Source organism: Mustela lutreola, chromosome 1, assembly GCF_030435805.1.
Source record: "Mustela lutreola isolate mMusLut2 chromosome 1, mMusLut2.pri, whole genome shotgun sequence".
Taxonomy (NCBI): Eukaryota; Metazoa; Chordata; class Mammalia; order Carnivora; family Mustelidae; genus Mustela; species Mustela lutreola.
This window is the reverse complement of record NC_081290.1, coordinates 213,416,527-213,442,247: the sequence shown is the minus strand read 5'-3', so window position 1 is coordinate 213,442,247 and position 25,721 is coordinate 213,416,527. Positions and strand designations below refer to the sequence as shown.

Sequence of the window (25,721 nt, the reverse complement as noted above, 5' to 3'; positions counted from 1 at the left end):
CTATATTCAGAAGTGATCAGCTATCGGACAAGGTGAGCTCACTGAAGGCAAGGGAGATGGAGAAATGGGCCCAGCCTGGGGCCCCGCAGCACCAGTCAGAGGGCAGGCAGGGCAGGGAGGAGCGAGCAAAGAAGCCTGGGGAGAGCAAGTGAAGGGGAGAAACAGAATAGAAAATCCTGGGGACCACGACAGTCAAGAAGGGCACTGTTTCTGAACACCTGTGAGAACACGAAGATCTGACAAGTGACTTCGGTGGAGCGAGAGGGGAGGGTTCAGACCAGGGCGACTACAGCGTCGTCCACAAACGGTTGCTCATCTGAGAAGAGAGGAGTCTGTGCTCAGCTGCAAATGAACACTATGCTTCCTTCATTGACAAAGTTTTGGCATGAACAAAAGTCAGCAAGACTAAATCAGGCATCGTGCCCAGCAGACGGGCGTTCTGGAACAAGCTCCCAAATCCCGGACCGACTCGTGATTAATGCTTCCCACGCCGGCACCCTGACCAGCACACGCCCGGACAGCTGGGGTCTGAGGTCCGGCAGGAAGCATGTGTGCAGCCAGGACAGGCACTGGAGGGCTCCAGCAGATTGGGGAGAACCCTGGTGCTGAAAACGTGGGGGACACCTGTGGGGGCAAGCTGAGGGCCCGGAAGGGCAGCATGACCCTTGAGAGATGCCAAGGCACAACTTCAAATCCAACGGGAGGCAGGCAAGGAAGACAGGGACAGGAGGAGGCAGGTCTGTGCCGTGTGGCAGAAATGAGAGGCTTGGACTTTCTCCAGGAAACAGGAAAGTCTGTGGAGCTGGGAGGTAAGCTTGAGGAAAGAGCAGGCATGAAATAACCATCTTGGGGGGGAGACAGTTAGAAAAGCCAACTTAGCAGAAGCACATGAGCCCTTCTGGCTGAAGTTCGTATATGCTTCATGTCTGGGCGCTGCCTCCTTCTGGACCATCTGAGGACTACCTCACCACAGGCTCTGGCCTCAGCTCACTAAACCAGGCGAGGCAGCCCACAGGGCATGGCTGGCTCACCCAGGCTTGGCCAGGACCTCTAAAGTGTGTGGCTTGCCTCAAAAAAAAAAAAAAAAAGAGCTGGGTCAATCAGACTCTAATTCAGAAATCTATGCTAAGAAACATTAGGAGACACTGACGTTGGACAATCACACAGATGTCTGATGCCTGGGGAGCCGTCTGATGCCATGTGCAGAAGACACCAGAGAAAGCCGGGCTGGGGAGAGCAGACAGGGGCAAGAGGGCACTGCTCTCCTGTCCTTCTCATGGAGTTCCTCTACGGCCCGGCGCTACAAGGCTCTCATCCTTCCAGTAAACTGGCATGTTTCCATCTTCTGGTTGTCAATACCTATTTTCCCTGTGCTAGCTTTAGCAGAAAGAGCCCTGGCTGTAGTAACTGTTCCAGCTTCAGCCACAACAAGTCCAAAGTCCTGTCTCTGTGAGTGGCAAAGTCCAAGGTCAATCCCACATCTGACTCCAAAGCCTGAACAGTCGCTGTCCCCCTGTGCACCCCCCACCCCCATCTCCCTGACCCACTCCCCACTCTGGGGCCACATCGTCGCTTACCAGCCCCTCACAGAGAGGAAACCGAAGACGAAGCTCACACTGGCTTCTTCCCAGCAAGTCACACAGGCAGGAAGGAGAAGCCACTAGCACCGTTCCAGCTTTACGACTGCGACTGCCACCTGGTCCCCCCTGCTGGTTCCAACTCCCCTAACCCGGGAAACGGAAGACTTCACAAACACTTGAGTCCCACCCGGTTCTAATGAAACTCCACCTGCTCTGCCCCTCCCCCACCAAGGCCAGTCCCCGGCAACTGGTCAGCACTGCAACATTCCGGACTGGTCCCCAGTGGGAGGCAGGGAGGCAGACAGCAAGGGGTGGGGACACAGCCCTTTTGTACAGAATCGTTTTAAGTTTACAGTTTTTCTCTGGGGATAACCTTCCAGTGATTTTTATATATATATTTATAAACACACACACACGCGCGCGCGCGTGCACACATATACTCCTGTGGATATATGCTTATTAAGTTCTTAATGGGTATCTTTCTCAGGTTAGAAAACATAGTGTACATACAGCATTGAACCCTAATAGAGAAAGAGCCAGGAGCAGAGGTAAGAACCAGGGCGGGAAACCAGGTCCGAGCCTCAGCTCGGTGACAGTGTTAAGCAGTTTTGAGCTGTGTCAATGATACCCACATATCCCCACACAATCAAGGGGAGTAGGAAAATCGGGCCCTGGCAGTGGCTCCCCACGAAAGACAGCCCCCCCAGGAAGACTACCAGCCTAGTTTCCATGCTGGTCGCCTTTTCTCAGGTGCCATGGTCCTCCTTCTCTAGAAAAGGCAGCCCCATCAGGTGATCATGGAGTAAATGGCTGCATCTTTGTCCTCCTTGAAAACCAGGCATGACAATGAATGAACAACACGTTTGAAGGACGTTCGTGGGGGGATGTCTACCACCCTCTCCCTGTGGCTGTGTCATTACCCTAACAGGAGGCACTTGGAGGGCTAAACCACTTCGTGCCCCATGCTCTGAGACCAGGAAAGCTGCCCTGGGTTCAGGGAATCACAAATTGTGTGCCTGAGAGCCTCAGCTCTGTGCTTCAAGTGTGCCTGCTTCATTTTATGTCCCTGGTATTTAGCCGTAACGGGCCTGGGATTACTTCACTCATGTCTGCCGCAGAATGGGGGTAGGGGGTGGGCAGGCTGCCAAGAGAATTGTGCAAGATGGGCCTCCTGACACCCGCTAAGCACCTGCTGATAACGTGAGCGTCTTCCCCGGGAACACAGACATGAACACACAGTGACAGCCACGGGCCCACAGGCTCCAGCTGTCCCCTCCCGCCCGTTCCCCCAGCTGCTGATGGGCCACAGAGGTCAGAGGGGGAGCTTTCCACCTGATGGCAGGCGGAGGGGGAGATCAGAGCTACTGACAGACAGAAGCCAATGGACACACACACACACACATGCACGTAGTTCTCTCACCAGATACAGAAGGGAGAAGGTAGGTAATTTGGTGGAGACAATATCACCTATTCCTGAACAAAAACCCAAGAAGGCAAAAGAGCCTTCAGGCAGCTTGCTAAATAACACAGATGTGAAAAGCTACAGTTCTTGCTAAACTAGCTAAGCCCTGTCCCTCCAGCACACTGGGGTTTACAAGTGCCTTCCTGTGCATGACCTGTTTCATCCCCACGATAACTGTGCACTTGACATGTTACGGTCCTTATTTAACAAGGACAAGGAGCACATGGAGCAGTGAAGCTCATGTCAGCATTTCCTCCCTTGTCCTGGCACTTCTAGGGTCTGTGGCCCTGGGCAAGTAACTCTCAGACTTCCAATTATTCTAACTAAAAACCAGGGATAAAAGTACCTGTCATTCAAATATGTTTTGAGCACCTAGTGTATGTCAGGGGATAGAATGGGGATACAGCTAGGAACAAGACAGGCAGAATGCTGCCTCTGGGTAGTTGATGAGGACACGGGGAGGCGGGCAACCAACAGATGAACAGAATCTGGGTCAGATGATGCTCTGTGTTGTAGAGAACAGAAAGGGGAGGGGTGGTACGGAGGCAGCACACAAAGTAACACATCAAGGAAGCCTTCCTGAGAAAGTGACTTTGGATCAGAGACTCTAGGAAGTGCGGATGTGATCTATGCAGATTCTAGGGAAGACATTCCAGACAAGGCAGAGCATGTGCAAAGGCCCGAGGGTAGCGCCCACCCTACTGCCAGCACGTCTGAGAGGCAGCACAGTGGTTGGCAGGGCTGGAGAGGGCAGAAGAGAGTGTGCAGAGGTGAGGCCAGAGAGGGAAGTGGGAGAGGTGAGATGGGGGCTTGGCCAAGAATTAAAAAAAGCACCTCTGGACAACTGGCTGCAGGGTAGGCGGCTGAGGCAAGGAGACTGGTGAAGGTGCTTGGGCGTCATTCAGGTGAGATGTGGTGGCAAGGTCCAGGGAGGGGGCAGCTGTGGTGAAAAATGGTCAGACCCTGAGTGCGCTCGGAAGGTAGAGTCTACGTGATTTAGCAGCACACTGGAACTGGAGTGTGAAAAAAGAAACAGCCTAAAGCCCAAGGATGTGGAAGAATGGAGGGGCCGCTGAGACATGTGGGGACGAGGCCAGGAGGGCTGAGTGGGGGTGCGGGAAGCTGGGACGCATCACACTGGAGATCCTAGTGGAGTCAGTGAGCAGGTAGTGGGATGGAGGAGGCTGGCAGGGGTGCAAGCCGGGCTGGGGCAGGAACGTGGAGCTGTCGGCACTGAAAGCCGTGAGGCTGGTGACTGAGCACAGACAGAGACACGAGCGAGGGCCACAGTCCTGGGGTAATGTAATGCTGAGATCTGGGAGGACAGCAGAGGAATCGGCAGATCAGACTGAAAACGTGTGAAAGAAGGAAGACCAGGAAGAGTAAGGTGTCCTGGGAAGCAAGTGCAGAAAGTGCTCCAAAATTTGGTTATGAGTAGGTTTTGGGGGGAGAGGTGAGGAGGGGGCAGTGATAGGAGTAGGTTCCAGAGGGGAAGGGGCAGAGAGGATGGAGACCTCTAGTAGGCTGCTCCTCTCAGGACAGGGCGCGGGGGCTAAGCATGGGACCTCGGGCAAGGTGCTCCATCTTCCCGGGCCTCTAATTTCTCATCTGAGAAATGGGGATAAAAATCCCACCTCATGAACTCATGAGAATAACGCCTGGTACGTCCTTACAAACTACGGAAGGTTAGAAGCGCCAGCAATACCACTGTCTATTATTAAAAGAGGGTCAGAATTCGGGGCTATGAGGACAAGAGTTTTGCTCTGTATGTTAGGTAGTTAAGGCAGTTACAGAATGTTCGTTATCATGGGGGAAGCGCACCAGGACAAGGAAAGAAAAAGAACTGAGGGAAGTAGCCCTGGGGCAGACAGAGCAGGTCTGGGGCCACCAGCATGGTCCCAGAAGCAAGCCTAAGTTCTCACACGTCTGCCACTGATTGTGCATGAAACGGGAAAAAGGTCATCACCTTAGGAGGCAGGAAGGTGGAGGAGATATTTAGACATTTGAAGAGTGAGAAGCTATGACACAGTTGTCCCCAAGAGGGACAAAGGGCACGGAGGACTATTGTGAGACCACAGCAGCACATAGCATACCTGCAGCCACAGGTCACAGACCTTAAAGCAAGAAGAGTCTGGGGCACCTGGGTGACTCAGTTGGTTGAGCAACTGCCTTCAGCTTAGGTCATAATCCTGGAGTCCCAGGGTCAAGTCCCACATCGGGCTCCCTGCTCAGCATGGGGTCTGCTTCTCCCTCTGACTTCTCCCCTCTCATGAGTCCTCTCTCTCTCAAATAAATAAATAAAATTAATAAAATAAAATAAAATAAAAGTGTGAAGAGTCAGAGGGCACCAACTGAGAACAGGGGATAGGATGGAGGACATGAGGCTGAAGCAGGGCGAGGGTCTTGTCAGGCCCGTGTGACCAAGTGAGAGAAGGACGTGGGGGCCACATGAAATCACAAAAGCAAAGCGCTTGGCATCAGCCCTGGCACCCCAAACCCCATTGCTACTCAGGGGGCTTAGGTGCCTCCTCCCTGCCACACCCACCTCCCCTCCGCCCCCAACACACACAGCTGAGGTCCTGGGGGCCCTGAGGATGCTCTAATCCACGTCTTTGCAGCCGTGTCCCTCTTTTCTGTTCAAGTGATGGTCATGTTTCTCAGGACAACATGTGACAAGATGAGACCTCTCCTGCTGGCCTCCAGGGAAGAAAAGATGCCCCCATGTGGGCAGGGAGGCCAGTCCCACAGGCTCTTCCCAAGAACCAGTGACAGAAGAGGCTCTTCCAGCCCCGAGACCATGCCCTTCTCACACAGCCCACAGAGGCAGCCAGACAGGAGGCAGGGCCTTTGATGGTTCCTGTCATCTCAACGGGGACAGCCCACTGTCCTTCTTTACCGGGGAGTCAGAGAGACATGCACAGTGACCAGCAACTGTGCTCCAGCACAGCAACTTGGTTTAAAACCAGCTGACCTGAAGCAAAGCCAACCACAGAGAGGACAAAACTCCAACTCCTCCTCCTCCTCTTCCTCCTCAAGAGAAAAGAAGTAATTTGAAATTCCTGCAAGAGGGTTGAGGACAGTGGCTTTTGAGGTGCAGAGAAAGCAACCTCGTTAACAGCAGTGCACACCACACAGCCTGAGACCGAAGTTCTACAAGGGAACACGGAGGCTTATGACAAGCAGCCATCTTGTTTCATGTCATTAGAAAAGACATCCACTGAGATCCACTAATCTCCCAGTCAGTTCACTGGTTGTGAGCAGCAGCTGATAAACACTGGTTTGAGAAGACCTCCCCAACAGTGAGGGCCACTAAACAGGTAAATCACGTTTCCCAGTGGAGTTGTGCCAACATGGGGTCCAGAGGTCAGAGAACCTAAGCTGTGCACTGAAAAATCCTGGTTCAGTTGTGCTCTGGAAGGCAGAGCCTGAACGGATGGCAGAAGACTCCTACTTTGGGAGGAGGGAGCTCTCAATCTCTAGGGGAATCCAAGAGAAGAATGGGACGCGATTCAGAAATCAGATGGAAGAGATGGACCTGGGTTCTGCTGCTACAAGACTTCTCCAACCTTGATGAGTCCCAGGCTGTTGCGGAATGAAAGGCAAGCCCCAGGTCATGTCTGCAAGCACTTAGTAAGGCTGCGGCTCCTCGGAGAACGTCACTCCTTAAATGGCAGTTCCATGTCCAAACCTGTAGGCTCCCCAGCTTCATCTGCTGCTCACTTAAGGTGCTGGAAGCCAGCAGGTATTAGCAGTAAGCGTCGCTAATTTTGCCCTTTGTTAATGACAGTTCAACTCTGTGACAGTGCAAGACTCAGGCAAGGTTGGGGGAAAATACATAAAACATGTGACCAGCCAATTGTATGCACCGTTTCTTTTGGTTTTTTAAGGCAGCGCTCCACTGACTTGTGCGTCTCAAATACAACAGACGCAAGTGAACATCGGTCCGTGGAGGCCAGAGCTGGGCCGGAGCCTGTGGTGGCTGTCACTGAATGCTGACTGTGTCCCCATGAGAGGGAGGTTCTACTGCGTCACAGCCTCCCACCTGAGAGGCGGGAACTGAGGTCTGGGGCCATTATGTCCCTTGCCCAGGACCACAAAGCAATTAAGTTGGTGGGACAGATTCAAACCCTGACAGTCAGGTTCCAGAGCCCTGCTCTTACCCACCAAGCCATGCCATGTTGAATTCTCCTCCAGCAGGTATCCATATTTGTTTTGGGATCTGTTTTTTTCTTTAAGGATTTATTTATTTATTTTAGAGAGGAAGAGACAGAGAGGAAGAGAGAGAGAGCGGGAGAAGGGGCAAAGGGAGAAGGGCCAAGCAGTCTCCCACTAAGCACAGAGCCCAACATAGGGCTCGATCTCGTGACCCAGGAGATCAGGAACTAAGCAAAAACCAAGAGTCAGACACTTGACCGAGTGAGCCACTGAGGCACCTCTCAATGATCTTTAAATGTTATTTCCCCCACATCTTTGTGTAAAGTGTGACCCCAAGGAAGATGGCCCACATGCCCCCTACCCCGGGGCTGTGCCCGCACACTGGCATACTCTGCAGCACCCCAGGAACACAGGCCCACAACCTGCCGGGAATCGTCAGCTTGTACCCTCGCTCCTATGGGCAGGAGTGAGCTAAACAACAGCCCTCAGCGCGCTACGCTCCTCATGATCTGGTAGACGGGAGCTTCATTAACAACCGAGACATCAGAAGTGCCTGTTGTTTGTGGCCTCTTTAAAATGAAAAATTCATCTCGAAGCTAAATTACAGCAAGTTAATTACAGAGCCTGGCTGATGGCAGACAAACTGAGAGAGAGTGAGGTATCGACTGGATTTTCAAGTGCAAACGGCAACCGCCCTCGCATGCGCCCGGGGACGCCATGCCACGTCGGGGCCTTCCCCTGGGGAGAAGACTGAGGGCTCACACCAACGAGGGATTCAGCCTCGGATCCACTCATTTATTCAAAGCATCCCTGGTGAGCAGCGAGGCGCGGGGGACTAGCTAATCACACACAGAGTGGCTCACCCACCGATTCATTCACTCACACACTTCCTGAGCGCCTACCATATGCCCGGCACCAATTATATGTGCTGAGTGATGGGCCACCAATACCCCAGATACAAGGCCACGTCCACGTGCCAGGCGTGCACTTGGCAGTGGGGACTGAGCGATGAGCAAGACAAAGCGCACACTCTGACAGGAGGCAATGGAGGAGAGATGTGTGTGACAGAGCGTCGGAGACGTGCGGTAATGCAGGAGTGTTACAAGGGACGGCGTCTGAGCAGACAGCAGAAGCCTGAAGAGAAAAAGTGCAGCTGGCCTTGAGTACAAGGAGGGGAGGAAGGGGCCGGGCAGGGAACAGGAGGGTAGAGGCCTGGAGGCAGGAGCCTACCTGAAAGGTGTGCGGGCGCAGGAGCAGGCAGCAGAGGTCCACGGAGCATGAGCCAGAGATGAGGGGCAAGAAGATCAATCCAGAAAGGACTCTACAACCCCCCGGCCAATGTCTCAAAGCCTATTATTTGTGCTCTGCTGCAGGCCCTGATTGCTGCTGCCCAAATTCAAATACTCTGCAGAAGGGAGTCCACATGCTAAGCTGCTCTCAAATACTGACACGGTGGCATGTCCGCCTTCCCAGGAGTCTGCAGGAGGGTCAATTTCGAGGATAGGAGAAGGAGAATGACCCCATCAGACAGTGACCTCGGGCTGCTGAAGTGCAGTTCGTCACTAACAAAGCAATCAATATTTGGTCTTTAGTTTAAATGCCACCTTTTCTTGCTGTACCTTAAGCTGTTTTGCCAAACTGAACAGTCAATGGGGATGGTCCGGGCAAAGGTCAGAGGACCAGAGGCTTTCGAGTGCTGAGGATGAGGCTGACTGATTTGCCAGCGGCCTGTCTGCAGACCCCACGAGGTTCCCCCGGCCGGCAAAGTGCCTGCCTCCAGCCCCTGATTCCTCAGTCTTCGGACAGGACAATTTCACTTAATCCCAGCTCCCATCTTAGTCCTCTAGCTACAAAGCCTGCAGCGGCCCCCGGGGTCAACAAAGCACAATGTAGATTTGGCCTGGCCGTCTAGGCCCTGGGTGCTGAGCCCAAGCCTGTCCCCAACATTATATAGAGCAGTCACACTCCTGTCCCTCTGAACGTAGAGGCAAAACAGGCCAACACGTGCCCAGTCTCAGGGCTCTTCATCTTGGCCTGCTTCATGTAATGTTCTTGCTGCTGAGAAAACATCCTTGATCCCCTAGTCAAAATCAGTTGCCTTTTGCCTACTCTTATGCCTTTAAAATGGCCCTTCCTGGGGCACCTGGGTGGCAGGTGGCCAAGCATCCAGCTCTTGGTTTCAGCTCAAGTCTGATCTCAGGGGCATGAGATCGAGCCCTGCATGGGGCTCTGCGCTCAGTATGGAGTCTGCCTGAGACTCTCTCTCCCTCTGCCCCTCCCCTATGTGCTTGTGCACTCGCTCTCTCTCTCTCTGAAATAAATAAATCTTCAATAAATAAATATATAAAGTGGCCCTTCTTTTGCTCTGCCTCTTCAAAGAGTTAGTAATTCTCTGTCTACCTCCCCTCTCCCACCAGAGGTTTACTAAGTATTTGCTGAATGATAGAAGCCTGCTCCTCTTAACTCATGGTATGAAGTCAGAGGTTTGAGGTTTTCCAGGACGCACACCTTCTCCCCTATTCCTGTATCACATTCTCCCCCGAGTATGACCAGTACTTCATGCTAGACATCTCTCAAACGTCTCCCCACTCCTTCATCCCCACTACCACCAGGTCAGGCCCTCACCTTTGCTCGTGAGGAGTTCCACAACAGCCTCCTAACTTGAGTTTCCCTGTCTGAACTTCCTGCTTGTTTGAGCCCTAAAGAGTGCAAATGCTTCTAAATCCTTCTAAGATCACTGCCGGTGGCTGTGGGCAAAGAACACTACGACTTGCCCATCCCCATATGCAGGAGAGGTATGCTTCCTCTTTGGCAAAGACATATGGAAGACTCATTCATTTATTTATTTTTAAAGATGTCATTTATTTATTTATCTGAGAGAGAGAGAGAGAGAGAGCGTGGCGGGGTACAGGGGCAGAGGGAGAAGCAGGCTCCCCACTGAGCAGGGAGCCCCACACAGAGCTCGACTCCAGGATACCAAGATTATGACCTGAGCCAAAGGCAGACGCTTAACCCACAGAGCCCCCCAGCCACCCTTGACAGACTCATTTAAACCTCAATAGGTTTTAAACTCTTACTGTGGGAAACGCGTGAGCCAAAACACATTCCTGGTATAAATATACATTATTTGATAGGTTATGGTTAACCGTCAACCAAATCGTGCTAGACTAACAGTGAGAAAGCTAAGCTAAGAGTAATCGATAATTCAACATCTAGATTCTGAGAAATTACAAATTGCCATGAATTCAAGATGGCCTTGCTACGACATGGTTACAGCGCCGTCTCCAACATCTACAGGAAGTCCAACAGCCTGTGGGTCTGCACTTCACAGGAGCCTCAAACGCACCACTTCCAAGCATGGCAAAGCAGACAAACCCCAACAGAACAGGAATAGAGTCATTCATAAACTCCAGCATGGTAGTAATTTAATACCAACTGCAGTTCAGTGACTTCTAAAATGTCTCTGGGATTCTTGGTAGACAGCCTATGGATGTACCTTAAACTTGGAAGTCTGGCGTTTTGAGTCCCATGCCCACAAAACCTAATAAGAGGCCCTGTGTGTCTGAATTGGGTCAATGCCATTAAAAAGTCTTGAAAAGAGGCCAAGCCTGCAGAACCCCTGCTGCAAAAAACAAATCTGACCCAGGAACCCCCCTCATAGAATCGCATGGGGACACTCCACGACATGATCGGGCCCCAAGCCCACCGGTCAGTCCCCAGCCAAAGCCTTCACTTGCAGCAGCCACAACCACCCCACATAGCTCTCAGGGTGTGCCACGCCCTTGCTGACCTCCCAGGCCTCCGTCCATGCAGGTATCTGAAATGCCCTTTTCCACCTCTTTTCTCCTAGTCACTCCTGCCCTGCTTGGCAAACTCCTCCTTTGAGATCGTTTGAACCTTGAACCGAAGGCCCAAGGAGAACGGAGAAGGTCACTCAGCTGAGCCAGATTTCCCTGCTCAAGTGTTTGTGTGTGTGGTGCCACAGACACACAAGAGGAAAAGCTCAAGGTTAAGGTGAGGAGCACAAGTGGGCTTCAGGGTAGGAGAAAAAGGTTTAAAAAAGGAAAGTTGTGCACTAATATTTAGTGTGTTTCTTTTTTTCCCTGTAGAATGTCAATCTTGTCTTGTACTGACCTGGAACCAAGCTTCAGTCATGATTTCTGGAGCTAAAGGCTATGCATGTTCTTACACACTGAAGTATCTGGAAGGGAGGCTACTTGGAGAGCAGCAGGGGTATTAACATTTTAGCAGATTACATATTGGTTAATTGCTTATTAAAGTTCCACACGAAATAGTGGTCCCCCTCTGTGTCCTATGAGTTGATTTCTGGGGTTTAGAAGAACAACCCTGCCCCCAATACCATTTTCCAGAACAGGACATCCATTCTAAGTACACCTTTATCAGGCTGACAGTGATCTTACTGTCCTTGGAAAATCAAAGTCATTGCAGCCTGCCAAGGAAGTCAAGAGTGAAAGGTTAAAGTGTTTCACAAGCCACTTGAACATGACGTCAAGAGTGCTGTGAGACCTCTAGCCAGGTCTGGAGCCCAGGCCATGCAGTCCTCTCCATGGGCCATGCTGATTCATCCAAGCACAGAAAGAGGTCACGGACAGGTGTGGGCGAGGAGTGAAATGACATGACAAATATTTTAAAGGTCACCCTGAGTCCAAAGTGATGAGCAGAATGGGTGGAGGGGGGTGGTGGAAATAGGGCAAGCAGTTCAAAAGCCTTTGCAGGAACCCAGCAGCTACTGGTGTCACTGGACTTGGGGGATGGATATGGGAGGGCAGGAGACGAATTCAAGATCTACTTTAGGAGCATTGCAAGGACTGGGGGATCTGGAGGAAGACAAAGGTGAGTGTTTAAGAGATGACTTCCCAGTTTCTGGCTGGAAAAAGTGAGTTAAGAGCTGCACATCCTAATGAGATGGAGGGAAGGGAGGTGTGCAAAGGGGCTGTGGTAGAAAGAGACCAAGAGATAAAAATTGGACCCTGTGACTGTGAAGCACCTGCGAGACATTCAAGTTTGCTGGCTACCATAATAGGTATAAAATGTCCTATAAAGCACAGAGAAGTCACGTGGAATGACAAATGCCTGCATCTTCTCACCAGTGACCCTCCCCACCTTCCTCCTGGGTGCTTGAATGTCCTGCCACTGGGCCACCTCAAGGCGGAGGCACCATAGAAGGAGCTTATAGGGACAGACTCAGCCGACCACGCACAGGCTGCCTCAATGACGACCCTCAGTAGTGATGCGGATACCAGCTTTGGGGCCAGGAAGGCAGTCATTTTAGCAATAAAATGATATTTGCATCATGGCACAGTGGGAAATATGGAGCCCAACATTTTCTCCAGTTACAAGTATCATCATAGGTTTGTCAATTTCTTGATATTGATGTTTTTAAGGAGTCCCAGCAGAAGAGCCTGGGTACCTAGTCCTGTGCCCTGATGATCAGACCACTGGGAGCACCAGCCTGGATGGGGGATTCCAAGTAGGACTGTCTCCAGGGGAAATGCCAATCTCAGGTGGCATCAGATGCAGGGGAAGGTCTCTCTCCCTCACCAGAAGACCAGAGAAGACAGCCTATTTTAGGAAAACAATGACTCACTGAAATCACACCCTGTTCTTAAGTTAATATGCCTCCTTCTGGACTAGAACCTGGTTTCCTACCGTGATGGGTCTACTTCCAATTCCCCATCAAAGGACAAATCAAAATGCCATTTAACAATCTGCTTTCTAATTAAAATGTGAGCCATTTTTTAGAAATCACATTTAACTACACAATTCCACATGGCAATAAAGCACTGTGCTCTGCGGCCCTGATTAATAGAAACATTTGCAGTTATTTAAAGGAGAAGAGAGAGAGAAACCATCATTAGAAACAGCTAGATTAAACCCCCATTAGTGTCTTTCAGTTTACTCATGGAGTAAGACAGCACAGTATTAATGTAAACTAATTAAATTTCCTGCATTTAAATAAGCCCTAACAAAAAGAAAACTTAGAGGATTGACCAGAGGGTCCTAGAAGAAAGAGAACTACTTTGTCAAGAAAGCTGGAGTGGGGGGTAACACAATTGTCAGGCTGTATCCCCCTTCTTTTTTTTAGAAAAGGTTTTATCTATTCATTTGACAGAGGGAGAGAGCATAAGAAAGCGCAAGAGCACAAGCAGGGGGAGTGGCGGGCAGAAGGAGGAGGAGGCTCCCTGTGGGGCAAGGAGCCTGACAAGGGACTCGATCCCAGCCAAAGACAGATGCCTAACCGGTGGAGCCACCCAGGCATCCCCAAACTGCATCTCTTAACAGAAGGTTAAAGTCAAGGGTCCTCTCTCCAGAGGGAACACAGTGGGTAGGTAGGAGACAGGGCCCCAGGTTTTGTGATGGCAGCAGTGGCTTCCAAGGGGAAGGACCAAAACAGTGCGGCAGGGAGAAAAGCCGAACTCCATTCACATTGGTCCCATGACCTCATGGAAAACATCTAACTGCTCTGAGCCTGAATGCCCATCTCCTGGGACTGGCAGGTGAACGCAAGCTGGGGGGCGGGGGGTGCAGAAGCACCCTATAATGCAAAGGTAAGAGACAACTACTGGTTACTGGGAGATAGGAAGGGTTAAGGCAAAGACTCTCAGTCGATGGGGACCCACAAAACCGGGATCGATAAGAAACTTCTTTGAGACATTTAGCAGTGCAGTACACAGCTTGAAAAAAAGGAACCTGAGCACTCATTCATTTAAAGCAAAAGGGTTTGGAGCAGGGAGGTAGTGAAGACGCCACTGTCTGTTGACTGGAGCGGCTCAGAAGATCATGCAGATGGATGGAGGAGGGGGTCTGCTGACCAGCAGACAGGAGGGCCCCCAATCACAGCATGACCAAAACCCCAACTCTGGCAACCTCCATTCAACACCGACCAGCGGGAGGCCATGCTCCCAGTCACTGCTGTTCTGACTTGCCTGTCACCTCCCTTCCCTTTCAGTTGCTGGGCTACTGCTCTTAACATGGGCCCATATTGCCCCCCAAAAATAAAAGTCAGATAGAAAAGCCTTCCTATTTGCTCTGTTCGACCAAAGCCCCAAAACAAAGGACATCTAGAGATCAGCAATTTCTGATGAATGCTCGAAAAACAGAATCGATTTGAGAATGATAGTGGTAGAGGAACAAAGTGGGTCCTCCAGCAGCTGACTGTCTAGTGGGGAAGCCTGATCCCCTGTTCATCCAATACATGTATGTTTATGGAGCATGTCCAGGCACATTCAGATACGCTCTCAAGGAGCTTATAACAGACAAGGTGCAAACAGGCTACTACGATCAAGTGTGGAAATACCAGGATTGTGGTGGGGGAAGGCTCACAGAGAAGGAGCATTGGCAGAAGAGCGACCAGGGGTGGGGGGCACGAACAGTCATGTCAAGCTCATTACGACACATGTCAGTGAGAAGGAGACAGTATGACAGGGCTTCCAAAGCAGGAAAAGTCACTACCCGCCAGGAGGGAATAAAAAGGCTGGATTTCCAGGATGTCTGGGTGGCTCAGTCAGTGAAGCATCCGACTCTTAATTTCGGCTCAGGTCATGGTCTTGAGTGAGGGGTGGGTGAGGCGAGGTAGGGAGAGACGGGTGGGGGGCTACGTGACCAGGCTCACGGCAATCCCAGATGTGGAGAAATGTTATAGGCAAGATACTAACCAGAGAGAAGGGAACATTAACAAATCTGCCTTGTTTGTTCTAAATATAGAGGAGATGTTTTCCTAATATTTACAAATCCACCTTTTTTGTCTTAAAAGTCACAGACAAAATATTTACCAAGTTCCCTGGTCAATTTTCTAGAAAAGACCCACCATAAAAGCCCTCAGTGGCCACCCGCTCCGGACCCCTGTCACTCTTAAGAGAGCTCCTTTCCCTTCCTTTCTGTTCTCACCTTCACTTAATCAACTTTCACTTCACTTCACCGTTTTGCCCACGAGATTCATCTCTCGAGTCCATGAGACAAGAAGCCTCAGCAGTCTCAGTGGTCCTGAGATGGAGCCAAGCCAGGGGTCTGGCTCCACACTCAGCGGGGAGCCTACCTAAAGTGCTCTCTCACCCGGTCTCTGCCCCCAAATCCCTCGTGCTGTCTAAATAAATTAAATCTTTAAAAAATACGTACGTAAAAGGCTTGATTTCCAGGGAAGTAAAGACCTTCAGGGATCAAGAGGAACCTGGCCAGGCCAAGAGGAGAGGAAAGAGCACACATAGGACTGGGCATGTTTGAGGAATGCCGGGAACAATAATCTTGCCCCAAACACTGGCTTCCCTGATAGGGAATTTTAGTAGGTACAAATTTACTTCCATTTACCTTTTCTTCAACTAAGAACTGCAGTTTCAGTACTTTCAGCAAACTGACTTCCAGTAAAGGTAACTTGAGTTATTCCTGTTGAGAAATCAGAAAAAGAGGTGTAATAGGTTTTGGGGAACTACCCCTCCACAGACCCCTTTTTTTGGGACAGTCCCCGCAGTCCAGGCTGAGCAGGCAGGCCCATGGCTTCCCTCCCCAAACTGATTAGCTTGGAGATGGATGCTGCCTCCCTCCCCCATTTGAGGATGAAGATGTACAAATGTAGGCAAGCAGCGGTGGGTCCTTATTCAGAGAAAGACACACACACATAAACACACACACGGGGTGTGTGTGTGTGTATGTGAGCTGACCATGCACTGTGCAGGCCCTGAATTAAGGGGCCTTCCCCCTCTAGTTCCCCATAGGCTCTGTCGTTGGGTCATACCACAGAGACTGAAGTCAAGAGCAAGCCAAGACATTCACCCTTGACAGGATGACTTGCCTGCTGCTGGCTATCAGAAGCAAAGGCTTTACAAGATTCCCCTGGCTTCTGGGCCTTCTAAGCAGCCTCGTGCTCCAGGGGCTTTCACTCAGCAAGTCACAGAATAGCCCCAGGACACCAGCTGACCTGCAGGACAGGCTAAAGGGCAGTACTCCAGTCTGCTCTCTCCAGACCTGGGTCTCCAGACCTGGCCCCCCTGTCTCTGCACTCTGACCAGGAGAGCCACCTGTGCTCTAAGCTCAGTCCTACCACCTCCTCTCTGGGCCTCAGTCTCCTCATACATAAAATAAGGGTGGGAGACTAGACCACTGGTACACAAAAGTCATCCACCAAACTCTTCACTGCTGGTTCATGAGAAGATAAGTACAGAAATTGAGAAGCTGAGAAGCTGTTATAACATATAAGATTGTCACACAGCCCAACATGCAATCAGCGGAACAGTCTTGTGGAACGAAGCATAGGTAAGTCTCCTGCAGCTGCCACAACAAGTTATCGCAAGTTAGATGGCAGAAAACAACACCAATCTATTCCCTCACAGTTCTCGGGTCCAGAAGGCTGAAATCATAGTGTACGTAAGGGCCACGATCCCTGCAGGGGCTCTGGAGAAGGTGCATCTTGCCTTTTCCAGCTATCGGCACTCCTTTGCTTGTGGCCACATCTCTCTTCTGCTTCTCTGCCATCTCTGTGCATGTGACATCACCCTCTTCCCCTCTCTTCTAACGACACTTGGGATGGCACTGAAGGCCCACCTGGATAATCCAAGATGATCTCCTCTCAAAATCCTTATCTTAATCGCACCTAAAAGACCCTTTCTCTAAACAGGGCAACATTATTGGGAAACATCTTTGGGGCGACCATTAAGCCCACAATAACTGATACAGGTACTGCCCAATTTGTGTGTGACCAGTTGTACCAGTATGTACTGTACACCCATATCAGAGCACGACCGGGGGGAAAAAGACCATCACCCTGTCTTTCACGCAGCTAGGACTCCTGCTTTTCCTCTGCACCAGTGGAGCCTGGACTGGACAGGTTCAGACTGCAATTAGCACCCCCAGGAAAGGAAAGGTTAACAGGTAAGGAACAGGTGCAAACTCTCCCTCTGCCCTTCCCAAGCTGGTCTCCCACCATCTTTGGCAGCCAGTAGAGGAGCTGTCCCTTCCTTACTCCATCCTTCTGTGCCTCAAGCAGTTTTAGTTGAAAAGTAGTTAAACTGAAAAAAGAAAAGTAGTTAAATTGATCTGTTTTCTGTTCAAGTGTTTAAAACAGTTTTCAATGTTCAGAGTTTTCAACAGATAAGCTTGAGAACAGAAATAAAACTGATTTACTAAAATGCTTATACACGTAGCACTGTCTTGGCACTCAAACGTCCTCTCCCCAACACCCCTCCCTGGTAACCTTGAAAACACTCAGGTTTCATAACAAAATGGAGAAAGCACTTGACCTCTTGACAAAGCAAGGATATCACTTCATTTGAAGTTTTCTTGCCTCGTGAGACTATTCTTTGCTAAAGGAACCACTACATTGAGTCGCTTTGCTATGTAATAGGTCAACCTAAAAAGGGTGGATGATGTTAAAAGTAGCTGAGAATGTTTAAAATGATAACACTCGATGCAGGTATGGCCACAGTAAAATGGGCACTCTCATCATCCAGCTACTAGTAGAAGTTATATAACAGGCACAATCTTTCTGGAAAGCAATTTGACAAATTCTTATTAAATGGCTTAACTCACACATACCTTTTGACATTATAATTCCATTTTCAGAACCTTATATTAGAGAATGAATCAGAAGTGGGGACAAAACTTAATGCTCAAAGGTATCTGCGGAAGTATTATACATGAGATAAAAAACTGGAATAAATAGCCCACAAAAGGAAGTGATGCAATGTAATAAATTATGGTACATTCACAATTATGGTTTTATGCAGCCATTAAAATAACATTTTACAAAGAATTTCTCATGAAAATAATAATTTCAATAATAACAGCTAATCCTTACAAGGGCCAGGCACTATACTAAGCTTAGTATTCCCATGTTACAGACCAGAAAATGGAGGGAGCAAGAATTAAAGACACTTGCCCAAAGTCATCCTGCTAGTAGGAGACAGCACGGGGATTTGAGCCCATGCAGTCTGGCTCCAAAAGTCCACTGTTAAGTCCTATGGCTTATGGGGCTAAAAACTGGCCCCAAAGACATTATGACCCAACCCTGGGACCTGTCCGTGTTACTTCATACAGAAAAGGGGTCTCTACAGATGTGATTAGGATGTCTTAAGCATCTTAAGAGTGCTTAGGTGGTACAGTCGGCTAAACTTCTGACTCTTGGTCTTGGTTCCAGTCAGGAGCTCAGGGAGGTGAGTTCCAACACCACAAGGGGCTCTGGGCCTAGCGCAGAGCCAGCTTAAGACTCTCTTCCCCTTCCCCCTGCATGTACACATGCTCTCTCAAATAAATAAATAAATCATAAACAAAACAAAACTTAAAAATAAAAAAGATAAGCATCTTAAGGTGAATAGATATCCTTGATTATCTGGGTGGACCCTAGAGGCCTACCCCTAGAGGCAGAGATTACACACATGCGCGCGCGTGCGCGCGCACACACACACGCGATTACTCATAAGAACAAAGGCAGACATGGGAAAGATGAGGCCACATCCCAAGGAATGCCAGCAGCCCCTGGAAACTGGGTGGGAAAAGCAATGGCTTCTCCGCAGAGCCTCCAGAGGCATCATAGCCCTTCCTCTATCTTGATTCCAACTTAACGGCCTCCAGAATGGGGAAAGAATCTGTTTCTGTTGTTTTAAGCCTCCCCATGTGTGGGAATCTGTTACAGCAGCCCCCAGAAACTAACAGAAACTCCTATGGCACATAGCTCTCATTGCAAGAGAAAATATTCTTATGTGAAATAGGAAAAGTAGAAATCGAAATTTAAACACAATGATCTTAATTATGCATACACAAATGCATGCAAATACAACAAAATGGTTTGCAGTGATTATCTCTGAGTACTAGAATTATGGGTAATTTTCAGCATTATACATTTTGATATGTTTCCAAGTTTCTACAATTAGTGTGTATTACTTTTACAAAGGGAAGAAAATTATTTTTTTTTAAATTAGCCAAATCATGATATTCTTGCAACTCTAACTCAATCACAAAAATTAGAAATCAAGAGGGCCCAAACTCCCTGAGAATAAGACTTCTTAATTCAGTCTCAGAGCAACACCTGAAAAATCAGGCATCCAGATGCACGCTGTTCTCGAAGTGACTCTACTCAACCCTCGGCCTCTCTAAAGCCTATTAATTTTCAGACTCTGGCAGGAACATGAAGTGGCTAAAAAAGTTTCAGGCTTTGAAACAAAAGGATAATTGAAGCCGGTAAATGTTTTCCTGTTTGTCTATCCATATGAGGGAGTGCGGGGAGAGGGGCCGTGGGAGATTTCTGCATACTCCTGGAGCTCATCCGGCCCAAAGTGGTTTGGGCCACATGCCAAGAACCAAAAGCACTGGTTAATAAACATGTAAATGTTTGATTTCTCTGTAGGTGACTTCACAGACTGAAACATCAAATTAAACACTAGGTTAATCTTCTAAGCGAAGTACTGACTCCAAGGCTGTTCCAATACAAAACCCTCCTGCCATCATCTGTACAGACGGGCAGAAGACCAAAGGCCAATTTTACCATATCGACATCATGTCCTTTGGTGAAATATATTCATGTAAAGAATGTATTAACATTCCCCACCCCCGCCATGTACAGGTGCTACCAGATCAAAATAGAAGATAGGATGTGTTGTGTTTTGTTTTGAGTGGAAGAGAAGGGAAGGTCACTGGTCCTCTCCAGAATGCACAAGGTCAGAACAGTGGGGCGTGAAAAGCACATAATGAGGTTTTATTCAGCCCACCCTGTAGAGTACAGCAAGTTCGGGCACTGGGCTGATTGGAGACCATCATGTGGAATCTGTCCTTTAGCCTCAGATTTTTCAGAGTACGCTTCTTCATTCTTTGCTCAGCCAAGCAATATAGACACACACCTACTACGTGCCAGGTACTAAGTCGAAGTTGGCTCACATTCTGAAAGATTTTATCTCTGCCACACCACCCTCGCAGATGAAATGACTGGGCAAACAGACCACATCTTAATGATCTTCATCAGTTGTTTGGATCATAAGGATAAAGGCAGTGGCAAAGTTTTGGGAGGAGTACCTAAACAGACCACACAGAGCCTTGAAAATGGGAAAAACAGAAAGCAGATGGTTTAGCACTGTGTACCTTCCTACATACAGCTTGTAATTTTGGGTGATCAGTTGATGCACACTTGAATCTCCCACTTGACTATCTACTCTACACAAATGGTTTATTAGCATTTTCTACAAATCCTTTTTTTTTTTTTTTTTTTTTTTGCTTGCACTGCATGTCTAAATCTACTAGCACCTATCCTTAGGAGGGACTTATAAAATAGCTCAGATATAAATCCATGCACGAACGAACACATGTAATGTTTCCTCATCTGTAAAAGTAGAAAAGCCAGGCTACACAATTATTTCCCAAGGGAAATCCCAAGAACCCTAATTCTATGAGATATGCCAAGAAGAGGAGATTCCCATGCTATTCAACTTTGGGAATACCACACCCTATAGCCTCCCATCCCCCTTCAGGATTCACAATGCACATTATATGATGAAGGATCTGAGAAATCCTTCCATTCAAAACCTGCTGACCATCCTCAAATCCAGTTAAGCACAGACGCCCCTGCTGCTTAACACTTACTGACATCACGGAGAACTGTCGTAAAGAAATTCTGAAAAATGCTAACTCAAACTCTTCACTGGTTCAAAAAACCTGTATGAAGCCCTTGCAATAATGATATGATGATGATGATAATGAAAACAGCCAACACTAACAAGTTAGCATTTAACAGGCAGATTGCTTCCAGGCTACTGCCACCAAGATAAGTATGAAACCCGGTTCACAGTCTCCAGTCCCCTGGAAGAGACTTGAGAACACATGATCAGTAAGAGCAGTATATATAAAAACCCGGGTGTATGTGTTTGTGTGTGTGTGCAGGCGCGCGCACATTTGCACACAAAGATGGGGAGAGCTGGTGAGGACAAGGGTTCCCAGCAGATTTAAAGCAAGGCAGTCCAGTGAGTGTGGATGAATGAAGACAACATAGTTTTCAAAGTATGTTCCCAGACCCTGTCGGTGGCTGCTGCAAGGCCAAAGCTACCTTCACCCATAATGGCACTGGCCAGACTCTGCAAAAGCAACGCCGGGTAACATTGCTGGTGCCTTCGCCGCAATCAAGGAGTGGCATGTGACTCTATTAGTCGCCCCTGTATTCCCCACGGCCACGTACTCACCATTTAAAAAAAAAAAGTCAATTTCACCTAAAAACATCCTTGATGAAGCAATAAGAAAGTATCCACTGTATTACATATCGACCCTGAACTACACATCTTTTTAATATCCCAGCTGAGGAAACCGGAAGCTCTCAGAAAGCACTTCCGGGGCCAGGTGAAGCGCGCGGGCTGTGGGGCGGAGCACTTGTGTGACGAGGCCGCGAGCTGCATCAGCCGCTCTTCAGGCGCCACTATTTCTACTTGAAAGGATGGCAGAAAAACTGCGAGTCATTCAGACTTGGGTGTTGTGGAAATTCTCTCAAAAGTGAATAAAGGAAGCTAGTGATGTCAAGAAAAAACCGATTATATCTGTTGCTTTACAAAAAAAAAAAAAAGTGTGTTTCAAGCAAAAACTAAAATTGCGGAAAAATTTGCATCAGCCATGGTGAGCTGTGGGTCCTCCCCATACTTGGCCTTTCCAGACGACAGTGGTATAGTACCCTTAACAAAAGTGCTGTTTTCCAAATGGCTCACGTGTTTCGTTTCAAGATGGAAGAGCTTTCCAAAGTGCAAAGTGGACCAACAGATTTTAATGGAATAAAGTATGAAAAGTCCACTCACGGGGTTTCCGATTCTCGGCTACAACAAACCTTTAGAAAACTACCACTTGGGGGCGCCCGGGTGGCTCAGTGGGTTAAGGGTCTGTCAGTGGCTCGGGTCATGATCTCAGGGTCCCGGGATGGAGCCCCCCTACATTGGGGAGCCTGCTTCTCCCTCTCCCTTCCCTGCTCCCCCTGCTTGTGCTTTCTCTCTCTCTCTATCAAATAAAAAAAATAAATAATCTCAAAAAAAAAAAAACAAAAAACTACCACTTGTCAAGCTCTGTTGTAGTTTCAAACACTACCCACAATTAACTGAAAAGGTCATTAAAATACTCCTCCCTTCCCTAACTACATATCTGGGTGAGGCTGCATTGTCTTCTTACAGTTCAACCAACGCAACATATTGCAACAGAATGATGAATGCAGAGCGTTTAGGAGAATCCATCTGTCTGCGGTGAATGCAGACGTCAAAGATCTGGACAAATGTGAAACAAAGTCATTCTTCCCATTAAGTGTTTTTCTCTTAGAAACTGTTATTTTTCAATAGAAATGTTATATTATCATGTAATGGGTTTATTATTGCTATAGGTAAACTAATAAGTATTTTTAAACCTTTCCCATTTTAATTTCAAATAAAGATTGCTAAATATAATCCACATTATTGAAAGTTCTTTGGGGAACTCATTAATTTTTAAGAATTTTTAAAGACAAAGGCACCTGGGTGGCTCATTTGGTTAAGGGTCTGCCTTCAGCTCTGGTCATGATCCAAGGGTCCTGGGATCCAGCCCCATATTGGGCTCCCTGCTCAGTGGAGAGTCTGCTTCTTCCTCTCCCTCTGCTCTCTCTCTCTGTCTCTCTCTCTCAGTGCTCTCTCTCACTTTCCCTCTCAAGTAAATAAAATCTTAAAAAAAAAAAAAAAAAAGAATTTGTAAAGGCACTCTGAAAAAAAAGTTTAAGAACTACTGGTCTCGCATAAGGGAGGCAGGAAGTCATGGCAGGTGTGGTGTGGGTGAAGAGGCAGCAGGGAAGGACATGGAGGGTGTCCCGCACAGTGATGAGGTGTTCCAAACTGATCTTACAAGAACCAGTGAAAAGTGCAGAACCCCCAACATGATCTGGACAGATCTGCCCTTCAGAAAGAGCAGGGACACCATAAAGGGGCCCTCTACTCCATGAACACACAATTCCAAAACCAAGTCAGTCTGATGGGAGGTCAAACCACAGCACACTGAAGGTCCACAATGACAATCTCAAAAACAAAAGGCAAGTTTCTGTAAGCGAATAGGAACAGAAAAAATATCAAAATTTAATGATGGAAAGGAAAGAAGCAGAGTCTTACAAAACAGACTTGCAACCAAATGAAGTTCTGCAAAATGAGGGAAATCATCAGTAACAAAGTGCAAGGCTCTAAACATCTAAAGATGCCAAAATCAAGATGCATTTCAGGCAAGTTTAGAAAATAAAAATAAAGAAGCCAGCAAAGAGCAATAAACTGCAGCAGTAAAGAGGGGGAAATGAATGCAGCCCAGAGAAGACAAACAGAAGTGTTTAGACATAAAAAGAAGTAGGCAAGAGGGGAAACCAGCTCCTATTTCTGGTGTGTGCACTCCACCAGTGGGGGGCTGGGGTGCAGGAAGCACCTCCAGAGCAAAGCAGGGCCCTGCAGCACCCACCATAGGCATGGGGAGGCTGGCCTGGACAACCAGGCATCTTGAGCAAGTAGCTCACCCAGGAAAACCTGGGGGACACCAATCCAGAGCAGAGACCATAGAAAACAGACAGAACACAGCTAGACCAAGTTGCTCTCAAGGAGCTAAGATGAGGACAGTGTCCTACACAGAACTCCAACTAGAAGATCTGGGCAAGTTTCTTGAACTCAGGGGATCTCAGTTTCCTCTTCTGCAAAATGAGGTGTCTGCCACCTTCTCCCCAAAGTGGGGGAGAGGAGAAGCAACACATCACAGGCGCTGTGAAAGCACACATCTGACATATGGTAGATACTCACTCAGCAAAAGCTGTAATTATTAACACTTTGGTTATGATATGAGGGCCAAAGGGGAATGCAGGCCGGCCATTACACTCAGCTCGGCCACAAAGTCCTCGAGGTCAAATATCAAGGTTTTAAAAAATCGCCAGTATATAAACACAGAGAAAGAATCTGAATGGCTTTGGCCCAGGCTGCACTCATTCAACAGATCAGAGAACTGCCCTTGACCTGGGTTGGGCCTGATACCACTGGGCCCACAGGGTCTCTCCAGTAACAGAGGAACAATGTCAAACATAAGGAGATCCAAGTAAGAAGGGAGGGGAAGATGGGGCGCCTGAGTGGCTCAGTGGGTTAAAACCTCTGCCTTCAGCTCAGGTCATGATCACAGGGCCCTGGGATTGAGCCCTGCCAAGCAGAGAGCCTGCTTCCTCCCCTCTCTCTGCCTGCCTCTCTGCCTACTTGTGATCTCTGTCTGTCAAATAAATAAATAAAATCTTTAAAAAAAAAAAAAAGAAGGGAGGGGAAGAAAAACAAAACAAAACAAAACAAAAAACCCATCATCCAGAACAGCCAGCACTGCTATGTCATGTACCTTTTACACAGTTTCTCTCCCCTGACCACCAGAATCAGCCCGGTTGGAGGTGGGTATGCTGTCATCACCCACATTTTATGAACCAGGGAGCCGTCCCATGGCTGGATTGCAAAGAAAGGTGTAGCCAAGGCTTCTATCTCTTGACCTGGGGGTCTAGAACTTTCACTAGACCACACTGCCCATCCCCCACAGGGGTTGGAGGGCCTGCCCCACAGATATGAGCCAGCAGCTCTTCATTCAGTTAGAACTGAACATTGGGAATCCACTAGATTAAAAGGCAATCTTAGGGCACCTGGGTGACTCAGTCAGTTAAGTTCAGATCATGATCCCTGGGTCCTTGGATCAAACCCTGCATTGAGGCTCACTGCTCTGCAGGGAGCCTGCTTCTCCCTCTGCCAGCCACTCTACTTGTGCCTGCTCACTCTTTCTCTCAAATAAATAAAATCTTGGAAGGCAGGAAGGAAGGAAGGAAAGAAAGAAAGAAAGAAAAGGAAGGAAGGAAGAGAAAGAAATGCTTTCTAGAAAGGGTAGGAAGGAGAAAGAGAATAAGGAATTATATATATATATATATATATATATATATATATATATATATATTTTTTTTTTTTAATGTACTTATTTACAGAGATCACAAGTAGGCAGAGAGGCAGGAGGGGGGGACGTGGGGGGGGCAGGGGGAGCAGGCTCCCTGCTGAGCAGAGAGCCCAATGCGGGACTCAATCCCAGGACCCTGGTTCCTGGATCATGACCTGAGCCTAAGGCAGAAGCTTTAACCCACTGAGCCACCCAGGTGCCCCAAGAATAAGGAATATTTTGATAGATACAGTCAATGCAGCAAAAAATGAGAGGCCTGGATTTCTCTACTATCCATAGCTAAAAGAATACCCAGTAAGCATCCACCAACTGACATGCCAGACCCTGCCCTCGGGACTGGGGACGGGAGTCAGTCCTAGGTGACCCTGCGCCAGAGAGACACCTAGCAAACAAGGAACTGTTTCTTCATGAACACAGGAAGTGCTGTGAACTTGCCATCCAGGGTGCCAGGGGGCAGGTCATGAAGGGCCTGACTGAGTCCGAAAGATCAGGGGAGCACATAGAGAAACCCCAAGGGGTCTCATATCCCACAAGACAGAAAGAGCTATAAGGCTCAAAAGGCCAGCAGGGACCAGGCCACACAGGCCCTGTGGGTACAC

At 48.6% G+C, this 25,721-nt stretch overlaps 1 protein-coding gene across 5 annotated transcripts in view; it reads right to left on the bottom strand.

Annotated features, from left to right (window-relative positions):
• SMCO4 (single-pass membrane protein with coiled-coil domains 4) overlaps positions 1–25,721 on the bottom strand; it is a 59,219-nt gene that overhangs the window by 4,358 nt on the left and 29,140 nt on the right. For 4 of the 5 annotated variants that reach the window (XM_059186611.1, XM_059186629.1, XM_059186622.1 and 1 more), the window contains one exon: positions 15,513–15,597. In XM_059186611.1, coding sequence (XP_059042594.1) covers positions 15,513–15,518 — 6 coding nt within the window. In that variant the 5' untranslated portion in view covers positions 15,519–15,597. Of the gene's footprint in view, positions 1–1,577; positions 1,660–15,512; positions 15,598–25,721 lie in introns of those variants that run through there. The other variant, XM_059186647.1, reaches the window with a different exon arrangement.